The following is a 22,848-nucleotide window of genomic DNA, read 5'->3' as shown; positions in this document are numbered from 1 at the left end:
TTTTATGTTAGAGCTGGATTATTATTTTGGTGGTCTTACATTATCCCCTGAGGAAGCCATTACCGATGAAACATGTTTGGAATCAACACTCACCTGCGACCACTTTTTCCTCCTCCTTTGGGCCGCCAGCAGCCCAATCTTTGTACTATATATGTTCTACCATTGATTTTAACCATTTTTCATATTTTTGTTGCTTGTCATTTGTATTAATATTAAATAAAAGTATAATTTTATTTTTATGTTCTGATTCCCACTCCTCTATATTTAAAATTTTCCTTATTTGTTTTTGTGAGCTATCCATGCACTAAAAGCAAAACTGCTCAGGCAATGAACATTTCAATATTTTACATATTCTTAAAAAGCAGTAAATGAGCTTTTAATAAGCCCCCGTTGACCAGTGTAGTTGCTGACATTGTGGAGCAAAAGTTAACAGTAGAATCAAAGATGACTTATCACCAAAAGTTGAAAATCATTGTTGAATCCTCCATGGGACTTGGGGCACAAAGCATGTGGTCCTATCCAGATCTGTGCAGTGTTTCTCTTAATAATGTTCTCATATATCAGGGCCAGATCTCCTCAAGGATACCCAGGAGATATAACTCTGATGTTAGGGGCACAGGGATAGACAACACTGCAGACAGAACCTCTACCACCTTTTGCCAAAACTTGGCAATAATTGGGCAGTGCCAAATTACTTAAGAAAGGCAGTTACATCTTGCACAGTTTGTTGAAAAAAATTGCATTCTTATGTCTGTGATAACTATAGCTCCACCCCAGACTAAAGCCCTCTTTATGGGCATTCCTATTGGGGGAGCTATAGCCATCACTCCCTCTTTATTATGCAGATCTCCATATAATCTTGCAACACTGTGCCTCTTCTGCTCTCCTCTGCCAACTTCCTTCTACTGAAAAGACTGATAGAAAAGGCTGAGCCTGACCCAGTAGCCAGATATTTAGGGGAGAGAGACCACAGTAGTAGAGTAGATGTCAGCTTGTTTTGTTGTGAATGAATATGTGCTGCTACTACACCAGTCTCTCTGACAACTGGACACAGACCTGACCACCAAGCTTTTCTAGGGAGTGAGACTAGTGTAGTAGCTGGCATGTGTTGTTGTGGGCTTGTGTTTTTGTAAATCACAGTTCTCCTCTCCAGTAGATTGTCATTCACAACAGAACAAGCCCACAGCTTCTACTGTAGTCTCTGCAAGCAGGTGGCTGGTTGGCGAGTATGGACTCAGTCTTTCTTTTCAGCAAAAGACGGCAGCTTTTTTACACTTTGTTATGCATTATATGTTACACCCCTTCTCCTCTCGTGGGCAGTGTGGTTAGAGAGCTGTGAAGGGAGGTGGGATGCACTGTCAACCACATAAGCTCAGCAACGAAAGCACAGATTTGAACATGGTCAAGTGTTATGTGCACCGAGGGCTGCCTGTTACATATACTATATTGTCAAGTATTGGGGTGCCTGCCTTTACACGCACATGAACTTTAATGGCATCCCAGCCTTGGTTCGTATGGTTCAATATTGAGTTGCCCATCCAGGTCTATAAAGACATGGATGAGCGAGTTTGGGGTGGAGAAAATTGACTGGCCTGCACAGAGTCTTGACCTCAACCCAATAGATCACTTTTGGGATGAATTAGAGCGGAGACTGCGAGCCAGGCCTTCTCGTCCAACATCAGTGCCTGACCTCACAAATGCGCTTCTGGAAGAATGGTCAAACATTCCCATAGACACACTCCTAAACCTTGTGGACAGCCTTCCCAGAAGAGTTGAAGCTGTTATAGCTGCAAAGGGTGGGCCAACTCAATATTGAACCCTACGGACTAAGACTGGGATGCCATTAAAGTTCATGTAAGTGTAAAGGCAGGTGTCTAGATACTTTTAATAATATAGTGTATACAGTTGTGCTCATAAGTTTACATACCCTGGCAGAATTTATGATTTCTTGACCATTTTTCAGAGACTATGAATAACACAAAAACTTTTCTTTCACTCGTGGTTAGTATTTGGCTGAAGCCATTTATTATCAATCGACTGCGTTTACTCTTTTTAAATCATGATGACAACAGAAACTGCCAAATGACCCTGATCAAAAGTTTACATACCCCAGTTCTTAATACCGTGTATTGCCCCCTTTAGCATCAATGGCAGCTTGAAGTCTTTTGTGGTATTTGTGGATGAGACTCTTAATCTTCTCAGATGGTAAAGCTGCCCATTCCTCTTGGCAAAAAGCCTCCAGTTCCTGTAAATTCTTGGGCTGTCTTGTATGAACGGTACGTTTGAAATCTCCCCAGAGTGGCTCAATGAAATTGAGGTCAGGAGACCGACAGGGCCGCTGATAGAAATCATGGGGCCCTGTACAGCCTACCTGACAGGGCCCCCTTCAGCTCCACCCCTGGCCCCTCCTTCAGCCCCACCCTGGCTCCGCCCGTGGCCCCATGCCCAGACCCCGCCTTGAAACTGTCTCTGCAGCACATTATGGCATTGGCAGCATGGGTGACACTGTCTCTGCAGGCAGCACATGCGGTATGGGCCATAACGCATGTGCTACCTGCAGACAGTGTCACCCATGCCACCAATGCCATATGATGCTGCACCCATTACGCTAATGCCATAACGCATGTGCTGCCTGCCGACAGTGCCACCCATACCATATTGTGCTGCAGACAGTGCCACCCATGCCGCCAACGGCATAATGCCATTGTCAGCATGGGTGGCACTGTCTCAGCAGGCAGCACATGCATTATGGCAATAGCGTCATGGGTAGAACTGTCTGCAGCACATTACGGCATTGGCGGCATGGGTGGCACTGTCTGCAGGCAGCACATGCGTTATGGCCCATACCGCATGTGCTGCCTGCAGAGACAGTGCCACCCATGCCGCCAATGCTGTAATGTATAGATGCTGCTGCAGCAGTAGTAGATCTTGAATCCCCCCCCCCCCCCCAAGCAAGCACACACCTGTTAGATGGTTCCCAGGAGTCACTTCCTCCCTGATCCTGCTGCCTGGACTGGAGTGTCCACAAACTATCTGATTCAAATGTCAGCTGCTTCTTTTTTTTTTTTCTCCCACCGGCGCTGCCAGTCGCCTCACTGATTCTACTCTCAGGCAGAGTGAGGAACAGAGCAGAGGGGGAGGAATCACTCCGCGGCGCCAGGGAAGACACTACAGAGTACACGCTGGCCGGGACTTAAGCCAGCATGGGGAGTGGGCGCGGAAGAGACATTCTGACATTGTTCCGCGCCCAAAATAGGAGAAATAGTCCCTCTTCCTGCCGCCACCTACATCGTAAAAAAAAAAAAAAAATGTAAAAGTCCGGGGGGGGGGGGGGGGGGCGGTGGGATGTTGGGGGTTGTGTGTGAAGCGGTCGTGATAGGTGGCCGGGGGGGGGAGACGATGTTAGGTCATAGTGGCTGGAAGAGTTTTTGTTTCTTTTTACATTACATTAATTCATTTTCTGTTAAGGTTGCCCGGGCCCCCCCTGCTCCCCTGCTGGTCAGGCCCGGTACAACAGGGCCAGTTGTACTGGCCTATCAGCGGCCCTGGAGACCGATATGGCCACTCCAGAACCTTCACTTTATTCTGCTGTAGCCAATGACAGGTGGACTTGGCCTTGTGTTTTGGATCATTGTCATGTTGGAATGTCCAACTACGTCCCATGCGCAGCTTTCTGGCTGATGAATGCAAATGTTCCTCCAGTTATTTTTTGATGACATACTGCATTCATCTTGCCATCAATTTTGACCAAATTTCCTGTGCATTTGTAGCTCACACATCCCCAAAACATCAGCGATTCACCTCCGTGTTTCACAGTAGGAATGGTGGACCTTTCCTGGCCAAAAAGCTCAATTTTTGTCTCATCACTCCAAATGACTTTGTGCCAGAAGGTTTGAGGCTTGTCTCTGTGCTGTTTGGTGTATTGAAACGGGATACTTTGTGGCATTTGCGTAGTAATGAATTTCTTCTGGCGACTCGACCATGCAGCCCATCTTTCTTCAAGTGCCTCCTTATTGTGCTTCTTGAAACAACCACACCACATGTTACCAGAGAGTCCTGTATTTCATCTGAAGTTATTTGTGGGTTTTTCTTTTCATCCTGAACAATTTTCTTTGCAGTTGTGGCTGAAATTTTAGTTGGTCTACCTGACGTAGTTTGGTTTCAATAGAACCCTTCATTTTCCACTTCTTGATTAGAGTTTGAACACTGCTGATTGGCATTCTTAATTCCTTGGATATCTTTTTTATATCCCTTTCCTGTTTTATACAGTTCAACTACCTTTTCCCGCAGATCCTTTGACAATTCTTTTGCTTTCCCCATGACTCAGAATCCAGAAACGTCAGTGCAGCACTGGATGGAAGATGCAAGGGTCTGTCAGAAGTCCAGAAACTCATTGACCTTTTATACACACACACTAATTACAAGCAAACAGATCACAGGTGAGGATGGTTACCTTTAATAGCCATTCAAACCCCTTTGTGTCAACCTGTGTGCATATTATCAGGCACAAATCACCAGGGTATGTAAACTTTTGATCAGGGTCATTTGGGTAATTTCTGTTGTCATTATGATTTAAAAAGAGTAAACGCAGTTGATTGATAAAAAAAGGCTTCAGCCAAACACTAACCAGGAGTGAAAGAAAAGCTTTTGTGTCATCATTCATATTCTCTGAAAAAGGCCAAGAAATCATAAATTCTGCCAGGGTATGTAAACTTATGAGCACAACTGTATATGTGCCCCATAATAGGTTAGGTTCAGGGCTTTTTTTTCTCAGCAAATGGGTGCAGGTACAACCCCCTTCTGAGTCACACCTTGTCTCTGCCCCCTACCCACCTCTGAGCACCATGCCTTGGTTCCACCCCTCCCCTCATCCCAGTACCACCCCTTTTAGACCCCTTTCACACTGGGGCGTTTTTCAGGTGTTTTTCATGCGCTTTAGCGTTAAAAAAAGCGCCTGAAAGAAGCCGCAACTGCAATCCCAATGTAAAAGCCCGAGTGCTTTCACACTGAGGCGCTGCGCTGGCAGGGCGTCAAAAAAAGTCCTGCAAGCAGCTTCTTTGCAGCGCTTTTGGAGCGGTGAATACAACGCTCCTAAAGAGCCCCTTCCCATTTAAATCAATGGGAATTGCCTGTAAAACGCCTGAAAAACGCTATTGGCAGCAGCGTTTTGTGGGCGCTTTTAACCCTTTATTTGGCCACTAGCAGGGGTTAAAAGCGCCCCCCCAATAACGCTCGAAAAACGCTGGTAAAGCGCTGCTAGTTTAAGCGGCGCTTTACGAGCGTTTTTCGGGCGCTGACATTGTGAAAGGGCTCTTAAAGCACTTGGGCTTTCACATTGGGACTGCAGATGAGACTTTTTTCAAGCGCTTTACAGGCGCTTTTTTTAATGCTAAAGCGCTTGAAAATGCCCCAGTTTGAAAGGGGTCTTAGAAAATGCAGAACCAATTATTTTGTTGTGCTGTGGTATGTTGTAATTTGTATGGAGATTGTTAAGAACTGCAGTAAAATAGATCCCCTGCTGTCTGCAACAATGGACCTCCCCAGCAACAATCGCTCCCCACCAGCAATAAGAGTTCCATCCAGCAACAATAGATCCCCCTAGCAATAAAAGATCCTCCCTGGCAACAAAAAAGCCCTCTAGTAACAATAGATCCACCCCAGTATCCATAGATCTACCAGCAGCCAGCATCAATAGACCCCCTCCTTCAACAGTTGATCCCTCCCAGTGACAATATCCCCCCCCCCTTTCCCAGTGACAATATACCCCCCCCCCCCCTTTCCCAGTGACAATATACCCCCCCCCCTTTCCCAGTGACAAGAGATCTCCCTGCAGCCAGCAATAGCAGCACACCCTACCACCTCTGCCATTACATATTTTCAGTGCTGGGGATTTCGAAACTGTATTCCCCATTGTTCCCACAAATAAAATAGCGCTAGTTAGGTTTATTATTTGTACATAGCGGCATACTCTAGCTATGATAGTATTTGAGAGCCATAAAGGTATTTTTTATGTTCTGAAATGTATGGATTTATTATGAAAAAATGATCTGCCATTAAAAGAGTTGTAAAGGCACAAGGTTTTTTAATCTTAAAGCATTCTATACATTGAGATAAAAAAAACACCTGTGTGTAGCAGCTGTCCCAGCACCTCATAATACCTACCTGAGCCCCAACTCTCTTCAGCGATGTCCCCAAGTGTCTTAGCCATCCACGACTCTCCTCATTGGCTGAGACTGCTGCGGCGCCATTGGCTCCCGTTGCTGTCAATCAAAGTCTGCTAACCAATCAGGGGAGAGGGGCCATGGCCGGGTCGGGGCTCTGTGCCTGAATGGACATATGGAGCTGTGACTCCGGTGCCCCATAGCAAGCTGCTTGCTGTGGGGGCACTCGATGGGAAGGAGGGGCCAGGAGCAGCGAAGAGGGACCCAAGAAGAAGAGGATCAGGGCTACTCTGTGCAAAACCATTACACAGAGCAGGTAAGTACATGTTTTTTTTTTTTTCTTTTTTTTTTTTCTTTTTTTTTTTTGTTCTTTTTAAATTAGACTTTGCAATCACTTTAATAATTCGGCCTGAATAAAGGCCAAATTACACTGGGCAGTAACAGTCGCACATAACTTTTATGTTGCCTTTTGTTAATTATAACATTCTCCCCTCCTCGGATATAAAAACTATTATCCTTTGTTGCATAGTGAATTACCTTGTATCATCAATTGTAGTGTTTAACTGGGGGGGAATTATCCTTTTATTGGTAAAACACAAATCTATATTTGTAACACTCTAATCAAGTAATAAAGAGGTGCAGACTGCAAATCCACAAAGCGTGTGTACAGAAACAATTCTCCTGAGACTAGAGCTACAAGGTCATTTTATCTCTTACTAATAAGATTGCTCTAATTGAAACCTTGGGAATACAAATCTTATGTTCTCACACAATGTGCGTAGCTTGGGTGTGATCCTCAACACTGACCTGTCAATTAAACAACAGGTATCAGCTGCCATCAGGTCCTCCTTCCATCACCTCTGCGATGTTAGAAAAATCAAACCTCTAATTCCAGCAGAGGATATGCTGAAACCATATCCATGCTTTGTAACATCCATATTGGATCCCTGTAGCACCCTCTACTATGTTCTCCCTAAGAAAGAACTGGTATGGAATAGTGGCCAGGCTGTTTACCCACCAAGTAGGGTTGCCACCTCATCCCTTTAAACCCGAACACACATTAATTGCACAGGTTCTGGGGCTGATTAAGGTGGTAATTAAACTCACTTGGTGCCTTATCTGCATTTAATTAGCCTCAGAACCTGTGTAATTCAAAGGTGTTCGGGTTTAAAGTAATGAGGCGGCAAACCTACCACCAAGGCCATCACTGCCAGAACACCACAATTTTTCACTCTCTATGCTGCCTTGAAGTTCTCTTTAAGGGTCAACCTACTTATAAACTCCTAAATAACTCAGGCTCCGAATATCTGCCCAAACTTCTGGTTACCCATGCTCCCACAAGCTTCCTTTGCTCCTCAAAGAAAGGAAAATATATATTTATATAGCGCCGACAATTTACACAGTGCTTTTACATATGGTACAACTATGGCCAAACGTTTTGAGAATGACACTAATATTTTCACAAAATCTGCTTCTTCAGTGTTTTTAGATCTTTTTGTCAGATGTTATTATGGTATACTGAAATATAATTACACAAAAAAATCTCTTAAGGTGAACTTACAGGGCCCCCGCCTCACCCGCCCCAGTATATCCGCACCAGGAGTCTGGGTCTTACAAAAGTCCTTGGGCATCCACGCGTCGTCTTCCCAGCTGACAGGATGGGCTATGCGGATTGGTCGGCGCTGACCAATTAGAATGCTCCAAAATGTCCTTCCCGACGAGTTACATTTTGGATATTCAGTTGAGGGGATTTCTAAGCCTGTCGCGGATATACCGGGGCTCAGAACGGGAGATTGCCACGGTCCAGTTCGCGGGACCGGGGGGGGGGGGGGTGGAGAGGAGGGGGTCCTGTTGTGTCCTGGGCCACATCCTGACTGATGTCATAACCAAGACTGATGGCAGCCCATTTTTGCATAATCAATGCTTGGAGTTTGTCAGCATTTGTGGGGGTTTCTGTTCACCGGCTTCTTGAGGATTGACCACAAGTTTTCATTGGGATTAAGGTCTGGGGAGTTTCCTGGCCAAGGACCCAAATTTAGAGGTTTTGTTCCCCAAGCCACTTGGTTATCACTTTTGCCTTATGGCAAGGTGCTTCATCATGCTGGGAAAGGCATTGTTTATCACCAAACTGTTCTTGGATGGTTGGGAGAAGTTGCTCTCGGAGGATGTTTTTGTACCATTCTTTATTCATGGCTGTGTTCAAAATTGTGAGTGAGCCCACTCCCTTGGCTGAGAAGCAACCCCACACATGAATGGTCTGAGGAGGCTTTACTGTTGGCATGACACAGGAATGATGGTAGTGTTCACCTTTTCTTCTTGGTACAAGTTTTTTTCCGAATGCACCAAACAATCGGAAAGGGGATTCATCAGAGAAAATTACTTTACCCCAGACCTCGGCAGTCCAATCCCTGTACCTCTTGCAGAATATCAGTCTGTCCTTGAAGTGGCTTCTTTGCTGCCCTATTTGACACCAGGCCATCCTCCATAAGTCTTCTCACTGTGCATGCAAATGTACTCACCTGCCTGCTACCATTCATGAGCAAGTTCTGTACTGGTGGTGCCTCAATCCCACAGCTGAATCAACTGTAAGAGACAGTCCTGCCACTTACTGGACTTTCTTTGGCTCCCTGAAGCCTTCTTCACAAATGCAGTGGCTAAAAACAAAAATCCAGGCTCACAGACTCAGAGGCCAAGGGCTGTGTTCCCGAAACATGTAGTGTCTCCAGACGGCGATGTGTGACTCTTTGCTCCCTTGGCATCAGCAGTTCCTAATTGGCCCCAGCAGCAGGGTTTGTCCATACTCTTCAGATTCCCTTGGCTGACTTCCGCCAGGCTGTGATATCACTTTCGGGCTTCATACACTGTGCAAGCGGCCACTTTATACTGGCCCCAACAATTCCTGTGCCTACAGTTTGGTTCCCCCTTCATCAGACCCCTGGCCTTTCGGTCCTGGACCGGCTCCCCATCAGCGGTGTTCCTGTGTTCTTTGTCCAACAGCTTTGTGCTGGGTTTTCCTAAGCCCCTGTGTCATCCATGCGACTCCAGCCTCCAGGTACTGTCAGTTTTTAATCCAAGTTTCTGCATGACCATCAATTGACCGCTGTATGCCTTGGTGAACATTTTATTATTTTTTGTTGACAATAATAAAACGTTTTTACTTTGCCACTGAGGGTCCTATTTATGTCTGCTGATCAGCGCTGTTCACCCCTTTGATTGCTCGTGACAGAGCGATAACCGGGATCTGCGTGTATAAACAGACAAATCCCGGTTCTCTCAGGGGAGAGGAGACAGATCGTATGCTCCTACTAAGTAGGAACACTTTCTCCTCCCCTAGTCAGTCCCATTAACCCCTTCATCACCCCCTAGTGTTAAACCCTTCCCTACACTTATTGCGATTTGTTGTTTTTTCTTCTTACATTTTTGGATATTTATTATAGCAAAAAATACAAAATATTGTTGTTTTTTTCCAAATTGTTTCTCTTTTTTGTTTATAGTGCAAAAAATAAAAACAGCAGAGGTGATGAAATGCCCAAAAAGAAAGCTATACTTGTGGGGAAAAAAGGACATCAATTTTGTTTGGGTACAATGTCGCATGACCGCACAATTGCCAGTTAAAGCAATGCAGTGCCGTATCGCAAAACAATGGCCTGTTCAGGAAGGGGGCAAATGTTTCTGAGGCTGAAGTGGTTAAAGGTGTTTTAAACCCTTGTGTTTGTTTAAAAAAAAAAAAAACATAACATAGTTACCTCTACTGTGCAGTTCGTTTTGCACAGAGTGTCCTGATCATCCTCTTCTGGGGTCCCTCATTGGTGCTGGTGGTTGCTCCCCACATCGAGTGTCCACGTTGGAGAAGCGTTCCCCTTGGTGGACACCCGTGCGGGTCCAATCACACAGAATGCAGGACTCTAACCTGCGCTGCGTCATTAGATTTTATTGACAGCAGCGGGAGCCAATGGCTGCACTGCTATCAATCTATCCAGTCAGGACATGAGACACTGGGTAAAGCTGGTGTGCTCATTCGTGGCCGGAGAAGGATCGGGGTCAGGCTCCAGCATAGAATGCATTAAGGTGAAAAACCATTTTAAGCAACAATTTGAATCAGAATTACAGTCCCTTAGCAAATTTTGAATTTTCATGGGTAGGCAGACTTGCAGCCTTTAAGATGATGGTGTTACCCAAACTGTTATATCTATTTAGAGCTCTTCCTATCTTTATTCCTAGAAGTTACTTAAACTCATTACAAAGCATTTTAGGACGACGTTTGTGGCAACGAATGAAACCCTGATCCTCCAGAATAGCTCTTACTAAACTCAAATCAGTAGGAGGATCTGCAGTCCCTGCTCTCAACGATTACTATGGTGCAACTATCCTAAGCCAACTTAGGGACTGGTTCTGTTCTCCCCATAAATCCCTATGGGGAGAAATAGAACTAACGCTTATCTCTCAACCCTCTCTCCACTACTGGCTGCTCAGCTGTCTAGTGAAAAGACCCATACCAACCCATCTCCCACCCACAATCAAAGCTAGCGTTCTGAGTTGGCACCGTGTTCTTGCCAATCAGTGGCACGACACCCCGACCACCAAATTAAACCCACATTTGACAATCCTTCATACATTAATTCCCGATATCAATATTAAATCATTGAACATAACACCTACTACTAAACTTAGTGTATTGTACAACCAAGACTCCCTAAAACCATACCACCAAATTCAAACTGACCTCAATCTCAAAATGCCAGCTCACTTTACTTACCTACAAATAGCACACTGCCTCAACGCCAATCCTCCGATCCGGGCCAGTATCCCTATCAAGATCTGGACATACTTAACTAATCCAGCCCTAGGGTTAAAAGGTATCACAACTATTTATAATGTACTAAGCAAGAAGACTGTATTTACGTTAATACCACCACTTGCCAAATGGGAAATAGACTTAGGTCGCCATTTTACACCATCTCAATGGATGACTGCCCTCCAATCCATACATAAAGCAACAGCTTGTGCCACACTACTAGAACTAATGAAAAAAATAACGCAACATAGATATTTAACCCCCTCGCTTATATCAAAATGTGGAGGCTCTAACCCCCATACCTGCTGGAGGAAGTGTGGCCAAATAGGGACAATGTTCCATATTTTCTGGGACTGCCCTGCCATATTAGACTACTGGAAAAATGTCTTTGGGCTAATTTCTAAAGTAATGGGCACTCCTCTACGACCTTCCCCAGAATTGGCCTTACTCAATCTAGAAATCACTAGTATTCCCCCTACATACCGTAAAATAGCAACTCATACTCTTGGCAGCTAGACTGTCGATCACTAGAAAATGGAAATCGGAAACTCCACCCTCTTTAAACGATGTTATACTTTTGACTCAGACTCACCACTCCTACGAACTCATAATTACAAACTCATGTGATCACTACCATAGAGAACAACAGGTATGGGTACTGTGGATCAAATGGTATAAAAACTTCACACAAACAATGTAATAATATATGAACGTACTAATCCTAATAACAGTGTGATGGTGTTGGACCCCTCCGGACACAGAAAGTTCCCTTTAAGGGGTGTCGGAGGTGACGGTCACTGCCACTAAGGTTGAATATTGTAACTGTTTATTGACTACCTGTACTACTATGTACTCTGATTCTAGAACTGATACCTGTATCTCATTATATGCCTACTGTTGCTTATGACATGTCGGGTTTTGTACTGTTTGTTTTTTTGTTTTTTTCATTTCTGTTTATTTTTGTATTGCTTTACTGTTGAAAATCAATAAAAAAGATTTGACGCAAAAAAGGTGAAAAACCATGAGGGTTTTTCACTTAATGCAAAAGAAAACGTCTACCTGTACAACTCCTTGAAGTTGCACGCAGAGGAGAGGGAACTGATTGGAGGGAAGAGAGACATCCATCCCCCTTTTACTGATCTCAGAGGAACAGAGCTGAGGCTGTCAATCTGATGGAGGTTCCTCCCTTATCACCTTTTTTTTGCTTGGTGTCAGGAAAACTTGTCACAAGTGATTCATGCTGATAGAGGAACAAAGCACCAGACAGAAATGACACCTGGTGCTCTGGATTGATACAAATATACACTTTAGAGGGATGTGCTTTGTTCATATTTCATGTCTGAGGTTTATAACCACCATAAACCACTGTGCTGTCCTAACAGTGGCTTGTTGTTTAGTGTAATCATAAAGAACCTAGATAAAACCAAGCAATATAATGCTGCATATTCAAGATTTTTATTTTTTTTATTGTACAAAAACACATGCACGTAATCTAAAGATGGAAAGTACTTTTAAATTTCTACCTGAATTTGGAGAATTGTACTGGAGCATGGCAGTGTGTTGTGCTATTCCCAGGGTTAGCCGTGCTCTGCGCGGTTCCTTATTTAACCGATTGAGATCTATTGACGTCGTCCCGTGCACGAGCGGCCTGCATGCCCCCCTGAGTGGCGCGCGCGGTGAGCTCTGTGATCAGCGAGTCTGAGACTCGCCTGATCACAGATCGGAGCAAGGGGTCGATCCCAACCCCTTACCACGTGATCAGCTGTCAGCCAATGATGTGATCATGTGATCACAACAGCCGGTAATCGGCTACTTTTCCTTCTCGCGCTGACAGCGCAAGGAGAAAAAAAAAAAAAGCCGATCACCGGCGGCCGTAAGAGGGACTTCAGTCCCGATCACGGCCAAGTCATTAGTGCCCACCTGCCCCCTGCCAGTGCCACCTAAATAAAGTAAAAGTGCCACCCATCAGTACCACCCATCAGTGCCCATAGTGCCACTCATCAGTGCCCACAATCTGCCTCAACAACAGTGCTGCACCTCATATGCCACATATCCGTGCCCATCAGTGTCATCTACCAGTGCCCAGCAGTGCCACCTATCAGTGCCCATCAGTCTCATCTATCTATCTCATCTATCAGTGGTACCTATCCGTGCCACCCATCCGTGCCATCTTATCTGTGCCCATCTTTGCCCATCAGTGCCGCCTTATCTGTGCCCATCAGTGCTGCCTTATCTGTGCCCATCAGTGCTGCCTTATCTGTGCCCATCAGTACCGCCTTATCTGTGCCTATCGGTGCCACCTTAACCGTGCCTTTCAGTGCCCACCAGTGCAGCCTATCAGTGCCCACCAGTGCCGCCTCATCAGCGCATTTCAACGAAGGAGAAAAATGACCTGTTTGCAAAATTTTATAACAAACTATTAAACATGATTTTAAATTTTTTATTTTTTTGCATCTTTTTTTTGTTTGTTTAGCAAAAAATAAAACTCCCAGCTGTAATTAAATACCACCAAAAGAAAGCTCTATTTGTGGGAAAAAAATGATAAAAATTTCATTTGAGTACAGTGTTGTATGACCGCGCAATTATCATTCAAAGTGCATCAGCGCTGAAAGCTGAAAATTGGTCTGGGCAGGAGGGGGGTTTAAGTGCCCAGTAAGCAAGTGGTTAATCTACCACGTGGTGCATGATTTAGGCCTATACAAGATCACAGTGGTGGGAAACTGATGTATCTCTGAACTGCGTTAGTTGAAAGGAATGTCACAGAAGTGATAAAAGCAGAAGTTGGGTGGTGGACAATGTATGTTTGTCTTATCTTTTCCCGTAAAGATTGCGCTAATCATCATTGCATGCATTACATAGATCACTTCTGTGACACTTGCCATGAAAATCTCTGCAAACAGTGTCTTTCTTTTTTTTTTTTTGCATCTAAGAGATTGGCACCTTTCAGGACACTAGGGGGTGGTAAAATCAGATGATGGATTCTCATTTTTATTGCCTCCTGACCACCCGCCTATGAGTCGGACCTGGCTCCCCTCCAAGCTGTATGCGTTTAATACTAAATACAGTGTTTGACAGACAGAACCACCTGTCAAGCTCTTCCATGTAAGGCTCAGATCACACCTATGCAGTTTGCTTTTTGATAGTTTCTGCAACGCTTTTTTCTGTGCATTTTGCGCAATTTTACCGCAATTTGCATTTTTAATGCTTTTTTTTTTTTTGCCCAATTTGTTGTTGGGTGGATTAGAAAGCTGAAATCACTGCAAAATTGCGGTAAGATCACACTGCATTCTTTTCTGCAGCTTCTCCATTGAAGTCTATTGAACCAAAAAAAAGCACCCCATTTTGTGGTTAAAATAGTCCCTGACCCTTTCCAAAAACTCGTGGTAGAAAAAAAGCATAGACGTAAAAGTGTCCCATAGGAAACCATGTTATCCACAGCCCCTCCACCATATAGCAGAATGACGGCTGGAAAGTGGTTGTTTTATCCTGACCGGATGTCCTATGACGTCCAGCAGGATAGGTGAATGGCGCACGCTTACAGGCGAGCGCAGCGTGGCGATCGTTGGTGTGTCAATCTGACACACCGCATCTCCGATCCCTGTAATGAACCTATGACGTAGGCTGTTTACCATGTGATGAGCTAAATCCAATCACAGCTCATCACATGGTAACCAAGAAGTGCCGTTTATCAGGTTTTCCTCTATTCGCGCTGACGACGCACGAGCAGAGAGGAGCCGATTGGCTGCTCTCCTGAGAGGGAGGGGGGTCTGCGCTGATCATTGACGCATTGATGATCAGTGCAGACCCATCAAGTCATTTTGAATGACAATTGCGCGGTAATGCAACACTGAACTCAAAGTAAATTTTTATAATTTTTTTTTCTCACAAATCGAGCTTTTTTTTGCCAGTATTTGATCACCACTGGGTTTATTTTTTGCGCTACAAATAAAAAAAGACCGAAAATTTTGAAGGAAAAAAAAAAAAGTTTATTGGTTTCTGTTATAAAACATGCCGGCTTCCCTCCTCTTCTCTCCCGTCGGAAGCTGCTTCAGGCTTACAGGTGGATTTTTGAAGATGGAGAGCGGAGGAAGGGGACTCGAAATATGTTTATTTTCTGGCCCCTTCCATTCCTGAATAAACACAGTGAGTGATCAGTGAGCGATTTACTATGCTTCCATTTGCGAGCAGGAAGCCTTCGAGCGCTTCCTATATACATTCATCTGTGCAGCTGAATTACAGAGAAAGGGACTGATAAAGCTAGTCACTTTTGGCGGTGGGGGGTACCGGTCAGGTAGGCTGTATGGGGCCTGTGATGTCTAACAGCAGCCTAGTTTGTAAGTTGCTAAGGCCTCGTCTCCTACACTCATACGAGGGCCTTGTTTTGCCTGCATGGTTGTGCACAGGTATTCTGTGCAGGCAGTCCCATTCATGTCAATTGGGATGCCGCAGCTGCACGGACTCATCTGCTACTCCCAGTTTGACTTGAGTGTGGGTGCATGGCCTCGAATGCAGACGGTGTGCATTTGTGGCCCGTGCGCATGTACGGATGTCAAATTGGGAACAGGTAAACATGGCCCTCGCACGGGTTTACGCCCATGTGAACAAGGCCTAATAAGTAGGGTTGTCCCGATACTGTTTTTTTAAGACAGAGTACAAGTACCGATCCTTTCTTTCAAGTAGTCGCCAATACCGATTACTGATACTTTTTTTTATTTTTTTGTTATGTGACAATGGCGCTCATATGCAGCACTGATGACACATGGACTGTTTTTTTTTTTTTTTTTTTTTTTTTTAATTTATTTATTTTCGTTGCTTTCTTTTTTTTTGTGGGGGGCGGTGTCTGTGTGTGTTTTATTTTTACAATTTATCCTTTAACATATTTATTACCATTCTTTTTTATTTTTTTTCATCAGCCCTGTTGGTGGGCTTTGATGAGATATCAAGGGCCTCAACAGACCCCTGACATCTCCCCTTTGAAGCAGGGAAAGGGACTGAGGACACAGATTCCCCAGTCCCCTTCTCTGCAGCCTCAGCTACACTGAAGATGAATGGAGAGGAGACAGAGGCTCCTCTCCATAAACTGAAGCATCATAAACACAGTTTTTGATGGTTAGTTATGAATGGACAGTGTCGGTGATCACTGACTCTGTTCATTCGGAAAAGGAAGGAGTCGGTAAATTGCATATTTACCGATGACTTCCTCCGCTCTCCATCCTGACAGATCCAGGACAAACAGGGTGGAGGACCAAGGAGGGGGACCGGAGGAGCATGGAGGACGCAGTGGGTGACTGCAGGAGGGTACAAGGGTGATCCGTGTGGCGGTGGGGGGGAAGTTACAAGCACCGCCCCCCGTATAGATTTCAATATAGCAGCTGAAAGCCATGGGGGGAGGGAGAGGAGGAGAAGCGGCTGTTAGCTGCTATATTGAAATCTATACAGGGGGATCGGTGCTTGTAACTCCCCCACCGCTGCACCGATCACCCCTGGCTGCCCAAGTATCGGGGTCAAGCATCGGAGCATTTGAGTACAAGTACTCAGCAAATGCTCGGTAACAGTACCAATACTAGTATCTGTATCGGGACAACCCCACTAAGAAGTCATATTTATACAGAGGGACATCCTGTATCTTCCTGACTTGTATATAGTAAAGAGCTGCAAGGATTAGAAAAGTGTTCACCCATAACAAAAGATTATTATTATTATACAGGATTTATATGGATGCCAACAGTTTGTATAGCGCTTTCCAACATGAAGGCAGACAGTACAGTTACAATATAATTCCATACAGGAGGAATCTGAGGGCCCTGCTCATTGGAGCTTAAAATCTAAAAGGAAGGGATCAGGATCAATTGTTGTGCTTCATCCATAGACAACTTTTAGAACTATAAAATGTTAAGCTGGTTGGTTACTGCAGGTTATAGCACTTGGAACATTTTCCTCAATCCCCTTCATGTCCTATAAGGGATAAAAGGAAAAGTTGATTAGTGTTGTGATATCAGTTATATAGTTTATATGCAAATAAGAAATTTCTTTTTTTTATTATGCTTTTACAGCACACTTCAAGGGTATTATATGAAGATGGAAACATTTTTGCGTTTTTATTTTATTGCCTTATTTTATATGGACAGTTGTAGTTTTTCGTTTTTTTTTTTTTTTTTTTTCCCTCATTGAACGTTTAAATAGACTGGGCTCATTTCTGTCCTTGTGCCAAGTCTAATATTTATCTTGTCTGTAGAAGAATGGACAGCATTAAAGGAGTCTGTCCTGTTACTGATTACCTCTATGAGAAACCCTTTGATGGAACTTGTCACTCCCAATTTTCAGGTTAAAACTAGAGGTGCACCGAAAAATGGAAATTCCCGATGCCGAAACCGAAAATTCAGGATGCACTTAACCGAAATTGACGGTCCTTTAAAAAAATATTATTATTATACAGGATTTATATAGCGCCAAATGATTTGCGTAGCGCTTTACAACATGAGAGCAGACAGTACACTATCAATACAGGAGGGATCAGAGGGCCTTGCTCGTTAGAGCTGACAAGCTAGAAGAATATATACATTTATTTTTTATAACTATTTTTGTATTATATTTAACTTTTTAATTATTATCATGAATTTAAATTAATATGACTTTATCGGCACCTTTTAGAAGCGGTGTTAAAAAATCCTGCTTTCTGCATTTTTGATGCGTATTTGGCCAGGTAAGAAAAATGCACCAAAAATGCACGTCCACATTGAAATGCATCGAAAACGCAGCGAGAATATATAAAAAATACACCTATAATGTGTTTTTTGATGCATTTTTTTTGAGTCACATGACTATATAAAAAAAACACACCATAAGCACAGTAAAATTGTGGCAAAAATCACGTGCTGAAAACCCTATGTTCGTCCAATAATTTTCGACGGCCGAAATTTTGGTGCATCGCTAGTTAAAACCTGTTCAATATTTCTGAGTGGAAAAAATGGGCAACAACTAGTAAGCTGCAGAGCACTGGAGCCTACTTTAATAGCTGCATATGTACTGAGCTGTGATGGCAGGTCCCCTTGCATTGCATTATTTCCTCTCTATTTTTCTTATGTTGCATACCATCGGTAATTTATGCTTTTTTTTTTTTTTTTTTGTTCCTTATAGCCTGGACTACAGCAGCCGAACTTCTCCATGTCAGTGACCATCCCAGTGTCCAACCCATTGTCATACAGTTCACCAGGGAATACCCTTGTCACCTCTTCACTGGCTGCCAGCACCTCATTAACAGACACAGGGATGCTGTCTCCTCCGCAGACATCGCTACACCGAAATGTGGTTTCTCCTGGGGTGTCGCAGAGACCTTCAAGCACTGGAAATGCAGGTAAAAAGCCACCACTCCTTTTTATTTTCAGTGTTTTTAAAGTTAATGTGCAAGTCTAAATGGGGTAACATGTCCTACTGCAGGGGTCGCCAAAACTTTTTAACAAAGGGCCAGGTTACTGTCCTTCAGGCTTTAGGGGGCGGACTGGGGCCAGTATGAGTAGAAAATGTCCCGGCATCATTGGTCTTGAAAGGAGTAACGGTTACCCCATCATTGGTCTTGGCAGGAGGAATGGTTACCCCATCATTGGTCTTGGCAGGAGGAATGGTTGCCTCATCAGTGGTCTTGGCAGGAGGAATGGTTGCGCCATCATTGGTCTTGGCAGGAGGAATGGTTACGCCATCATTGGTCTTGGCAGGAGGAATGGTTACGCCATCATTGGTCTTGGCAGGAGGAATGGTTACACCATCATTGGTCTTGGCAGGAGGAATGGTTACGCCATCATTGGTCTTGGCAGGAGGAATGGTTACGCCATCATTGGTCTTGGCAGGAGGAATGGTTACGCCATCATTGGTCTTGGCAGGAGGAATTGTGCCCCATCATTGGTCTTGGCAGGAGGTATGGTGCTCCATCATTGGTCTTGGCAGGAGGAATGGTGCTCCATCATTGGTGTCAGTTAAAGGAAAAGTTTCCCAAGGGTCGGCTAGAGGCAAACAGAGGGCCACATCTGGCCCCGGGCCGCAATTTGGGGACCACTGCCCTACGTTATAGAGCAGACATTTGCTCAAGTCTAGACAGACTGCTACTCTTAAATAGGAAGTAAACCCAAATTAAAAGCATAATGGGCTAGTATGCATCACATACTAGCCCATTATGTGACACTTACCTGCAAACGTATTCATCGCTGTCCCCTGTGCAGGCTGTGTCCATCTTAGCCCCTCTTCCTTGGTGCAGGAGCCATCGCACACTGGGGGAAGAAATGCCAACTGCATTTTTTTTTGTTTTGTTTTTTAAAAACTTGATGCACGATTTAAATTTGAGTTTTTTTTTTTTTTTTTGATGGACACCGCACCGGTCCTAAGGAGCTGCGGGCAGGAGTTTTTAGGCGAGGCCACGGCTTCGGCCTAGTCCGTGGCGTCCGGCTTCGCAGACTAGGCCAAACCTGCGGCCTCGCCTAAAGACTCAGTGCCGGTCATGGTGGAAAAAAAAAAAAACGATTTGCTGAAATTTTGAATCGATTTGACCTCTGAATTCAAGATTTAAATACATTTTTTCCCCAGCCCTTGGCTGTAGATGGGCACTGATCAGGCTACATTCATGGCAATGGTGAGGGTGAGGCTGCATATGGGCATTGTTCAAGCTGCAATGATGGGCAATTGTGAGGCTGCAGATGGGCATTGATTAAGCTGCATTAATGGGCAATTGTGAGGCTGCAGATGGGCATTGATCAAGCTGTATTGATGGGCAATTGTGAGGCTGTAGATGGGCACTGATCAGGCTACATTCATGTCAATGGTGAGGCTGCATATTGGCATTGTTCAAGCTGCAATGATGGGCAATTTGAGGCTGTAGATGGGCACTGATAAAGCTACATTCATGACAATAGTGAGTCTGCATGTGGACATTGTTCAAGCTGCAATGATGGGCAATTGTGAGGCTGAAGATGGGCAATTGCGAGGCTGCAGATGGGCATTGATCAAGCTGTATTGATGGGCAATTGTGAGGCTGTAGATGGGCACTGATCAGGCTACATTCATGGCAATGGTGAGGCTGCAGAGGGTATTGATCAAGCTGCCTTGATGGGCAATTGTGAGGCTGCGTTGATGGGCACTGACCCTTATTTTGCTTCAAAGTTCTTTATTTAAAATATACGTTTTTTTTTTCCCTGAAACTTCCCTCCTAAAATAAAGGTGCGTGTTATATGCCTGTGCCTGATGTTCAGGGCCGTCTTTAAGGCAGGGCAAAAGGGGCAGCTGCCCTGGGCCCTGTCATTGTTGTGGGGCCCAAAGCAGCTGCCTCATACTTGTCAACTATCCCAGTGTAAATTTCCTTGTCCCTTGAAGTTTTAGTCCTGTGCTGTGCCCCCCTGATATCTCAGTGTGAAGTGATTGTACTAATGCTGCTCAGCTCTGCCCTATTGTTGTGTACAGATGCCTCACCTGCAGACCCTGTGTTTACATGTAAATAACCGGCATTCATATGTAAATAGTGGTGGCATTACGAAGTACATAGATGCAGCCGGCAGCATTGATATGTAAATAAAGGTGGCGTTCATATGTGTATCATGCTCCCCTGCAGTGAGGAGATGATGTGCTGTAACCTCTAGCAATTAGTGAGCACTATTACTTTACAGTAATCTCTAGCAACCAATTAACAAGCAGAAATCATTTGCTGTAACCTCTAGCAACCAGTCATTAACCACTTCCCGACCAGCGCACGACGATGTACGTCGACAGAATGGCACGGGCAGGCATATTGGCGTACATGTACGTCCAATATTCGTTGCCGCCGTGCCATCGGGAGCGCACCGCCGGCGGCGCGCTCCCGCGCTGGTCGGGACCCCCGTGAGTCCGGTCGCGGGACCCGCGGACTCGATCGCCGCGGGCATCCCCGCGATCGTCTCACGGAGCGGCCGAATGGAGGAAATGCTGTATAAACAACATTTTTCCATTCTGCCTAGCAACTAGTGACGCTGATCTCTGCTCCATGTGATTGGAGCAGAGATCAGTGTACACTAAATGAAAGCCCAACCCCCCCACAGTTAGAAACACACCCCTAGGAACACTTAACCCCTACACTGCCACCCACTGGTTAACCCTTTCACTGCCAGTGTCATTTACACAGGAATCACTGCATTTATATAGCAGTGATTACTGTATAAATGACAATGGTCCCAAAAATGTGTCAAAAATGTCCGATGGGTCCCCCACAATGTCGCAGTCACAATAAAAATCGCTGATCGCCACCATTACTAGTAAAAAAAAAAATAATAAAAAATTATTAATAAAAATGCTATAAAACTATCCCCTATTTTGTAAACGCTATAACTTTTGCGCAAACCAATCAATAATCGCTTATTGCGATTTTTTTTTTACCAAAAATATGTAGAAGAATACGTATCGGCCTAAACTGAGGGAAAAAAATGTTTTTTTATATATTTTTGGGGGATATTTATTATTACAAAAAGTAAAAAATAATGCGTTTTTTTCAAAATTATCGCTCTATTTTTGTTTATAGCGCAAAAAATAAAAACCGCAGGGGTGATCAAATACCACCAAAAGAAAGCTCTATTTGTGGGAAAAAAAGGACGTTAATTTTGTTTGGGAGCCACGTCGCACGACCGCGCAATTGTCAGTCAAAGCGACGCAGTGCCGAATCGCAAAAAGTGGTCTGGTCTTTGACCAGCAAATTGGTCCGGTCTGAAAGTGGTTAAGCAGTAATGATATGCTGTAACCACTGGCAACCAATAGCAATTGCTGCCTGATCTGATACAGTAAACTGATTTTATGTGTAGCTGCTATTTATTGTATGTCTCAGAGCAGGTGGAGAGCAAAATTGCATGGGGGGGGGCCCAAGAAAATTTTTGCCCAGGGTCCAATCAATATTAAAGACGGCCCTGCTGTTGTTATATGCAATTTAAATATGGTACGCTTTACAGTATTGCATGGCTCTTTATTTAGGCTTTGCCTTTCTATAGTCTTTAATGCAACAGTGATCGGGAGAAAATGCAGTCCGCTGATTGAATTCTCTGCCATTAGTCTTGTTCAATAACAGATGTTCTACTCTCTTAACAGGTGTAATGTTATGTTCATCGGACATCTCTGTGCCAAATGGAGCTGGTGCCAGTCCAGTAGGTAAGTGGGGTGACCAGTTCCATTTTCTGGATATGGAGAATATGATTTAAATGTCAGTTCCTGCGTGTGCTTTACAAGAAGTCCCTACCAAAGTAAAGCTGTGATAAAAATATTGCAAAGTATTGGCAAACCTTGTGCCGAATACAAACTTTAAGGGGATTTTCAAGGAAACTAAAAATCGTCTCATTTGCTTTGGGTGCCTACCTAGTTATATCGGGGACGGTCACCTCCCACACTTCTTTTGTAGGAAGCAGCAGGACTTCCTTCCTGCTACTGTCTGCAGCACTTGACAAACTGAAGTCTTAACTGTGAAAATACATAATCGACACGATTTTATAATAACTATAGAAAAGCCCCACTTCAAAAAGCATTGCGCAACCAAATTAACCACTTAAATACCGGAAATTTTTACCCCCTTCCTGCCCAGGCCAATTTTCAGCTTTCAGCGCTGTCACACTTTGAATGACAATTGCGCGGTCATGCAAGACTGTACACAAATTACATTTTTATCATTTTTTTTTTTTTTTAACACAAATTGAGCTTTCTTTCAGTGGTATTTAATCACCGCTGTTTTTTATTTTTATTTTTTGCTGAAATGAAAAAAGACCGAACATGTTGAAATGAAAAATGTGTTTTTAGTTTTTGTTATAAAATTTTTGTAAATAAATAATCATTCTCCATAAATGTAGGTCAAAATGTACACTGCTAGATTTCTTTAGTGAAAATAGCCCAAATCAGTGTATA

At 44.1% G+C, this 22,848-nt stretch overlaps 1 protein-coding gene across 8 annotated transcripts in view; it reads left to right on the top strand.

Moving 5' to 3' along the window:
- Positions 1–22,848, top strand: part of LOC143959302 (myocyte-specific enhancer factor 2A homolog) — a 282,757-nt gene that overhangs the window by 213,835 nt on the left and 46,074 nt on the right. For all 8 annotated transcript variants that reach the window (XM_077467986.1, XM_077467990.1, XM_077467991.1 and 5 more), the window contains 2 exons: positions 18,094–18,310; positions 22,045–22,104. In XM_077467986.1, coding sequence (XP_077324112.1) covers positions 18,094–18,310; positions 22,045–22,104 — 277 coding nt within the window. The remainder of the gene's footprint in view (positions 1–18,093; positions 18,311–22,044; positions 22,105–22,848) is intronic.

This window comes from Lithobates pipiens, unplaced genomic scaffold (assembly GCF_037356315.1).
Source record: "Lithobates pipiens isolate NorthernLeopardFrog02 unplaced genomic scaffold, aLitPip1_a1.2 Scaffold_7, whole genome shotgun sequence".
Lineage (NCBI taxonomy): Eukaryota > Metazoa > Chordata > Amphibia > Anura > Ranidae > Lithobates > Lithobates pipiens.
The sequence above is the reverse complement of the archived record's forward strand: the minus strand, read 5'-3'. Positions and strand labels throughout refer to the sequence as shown.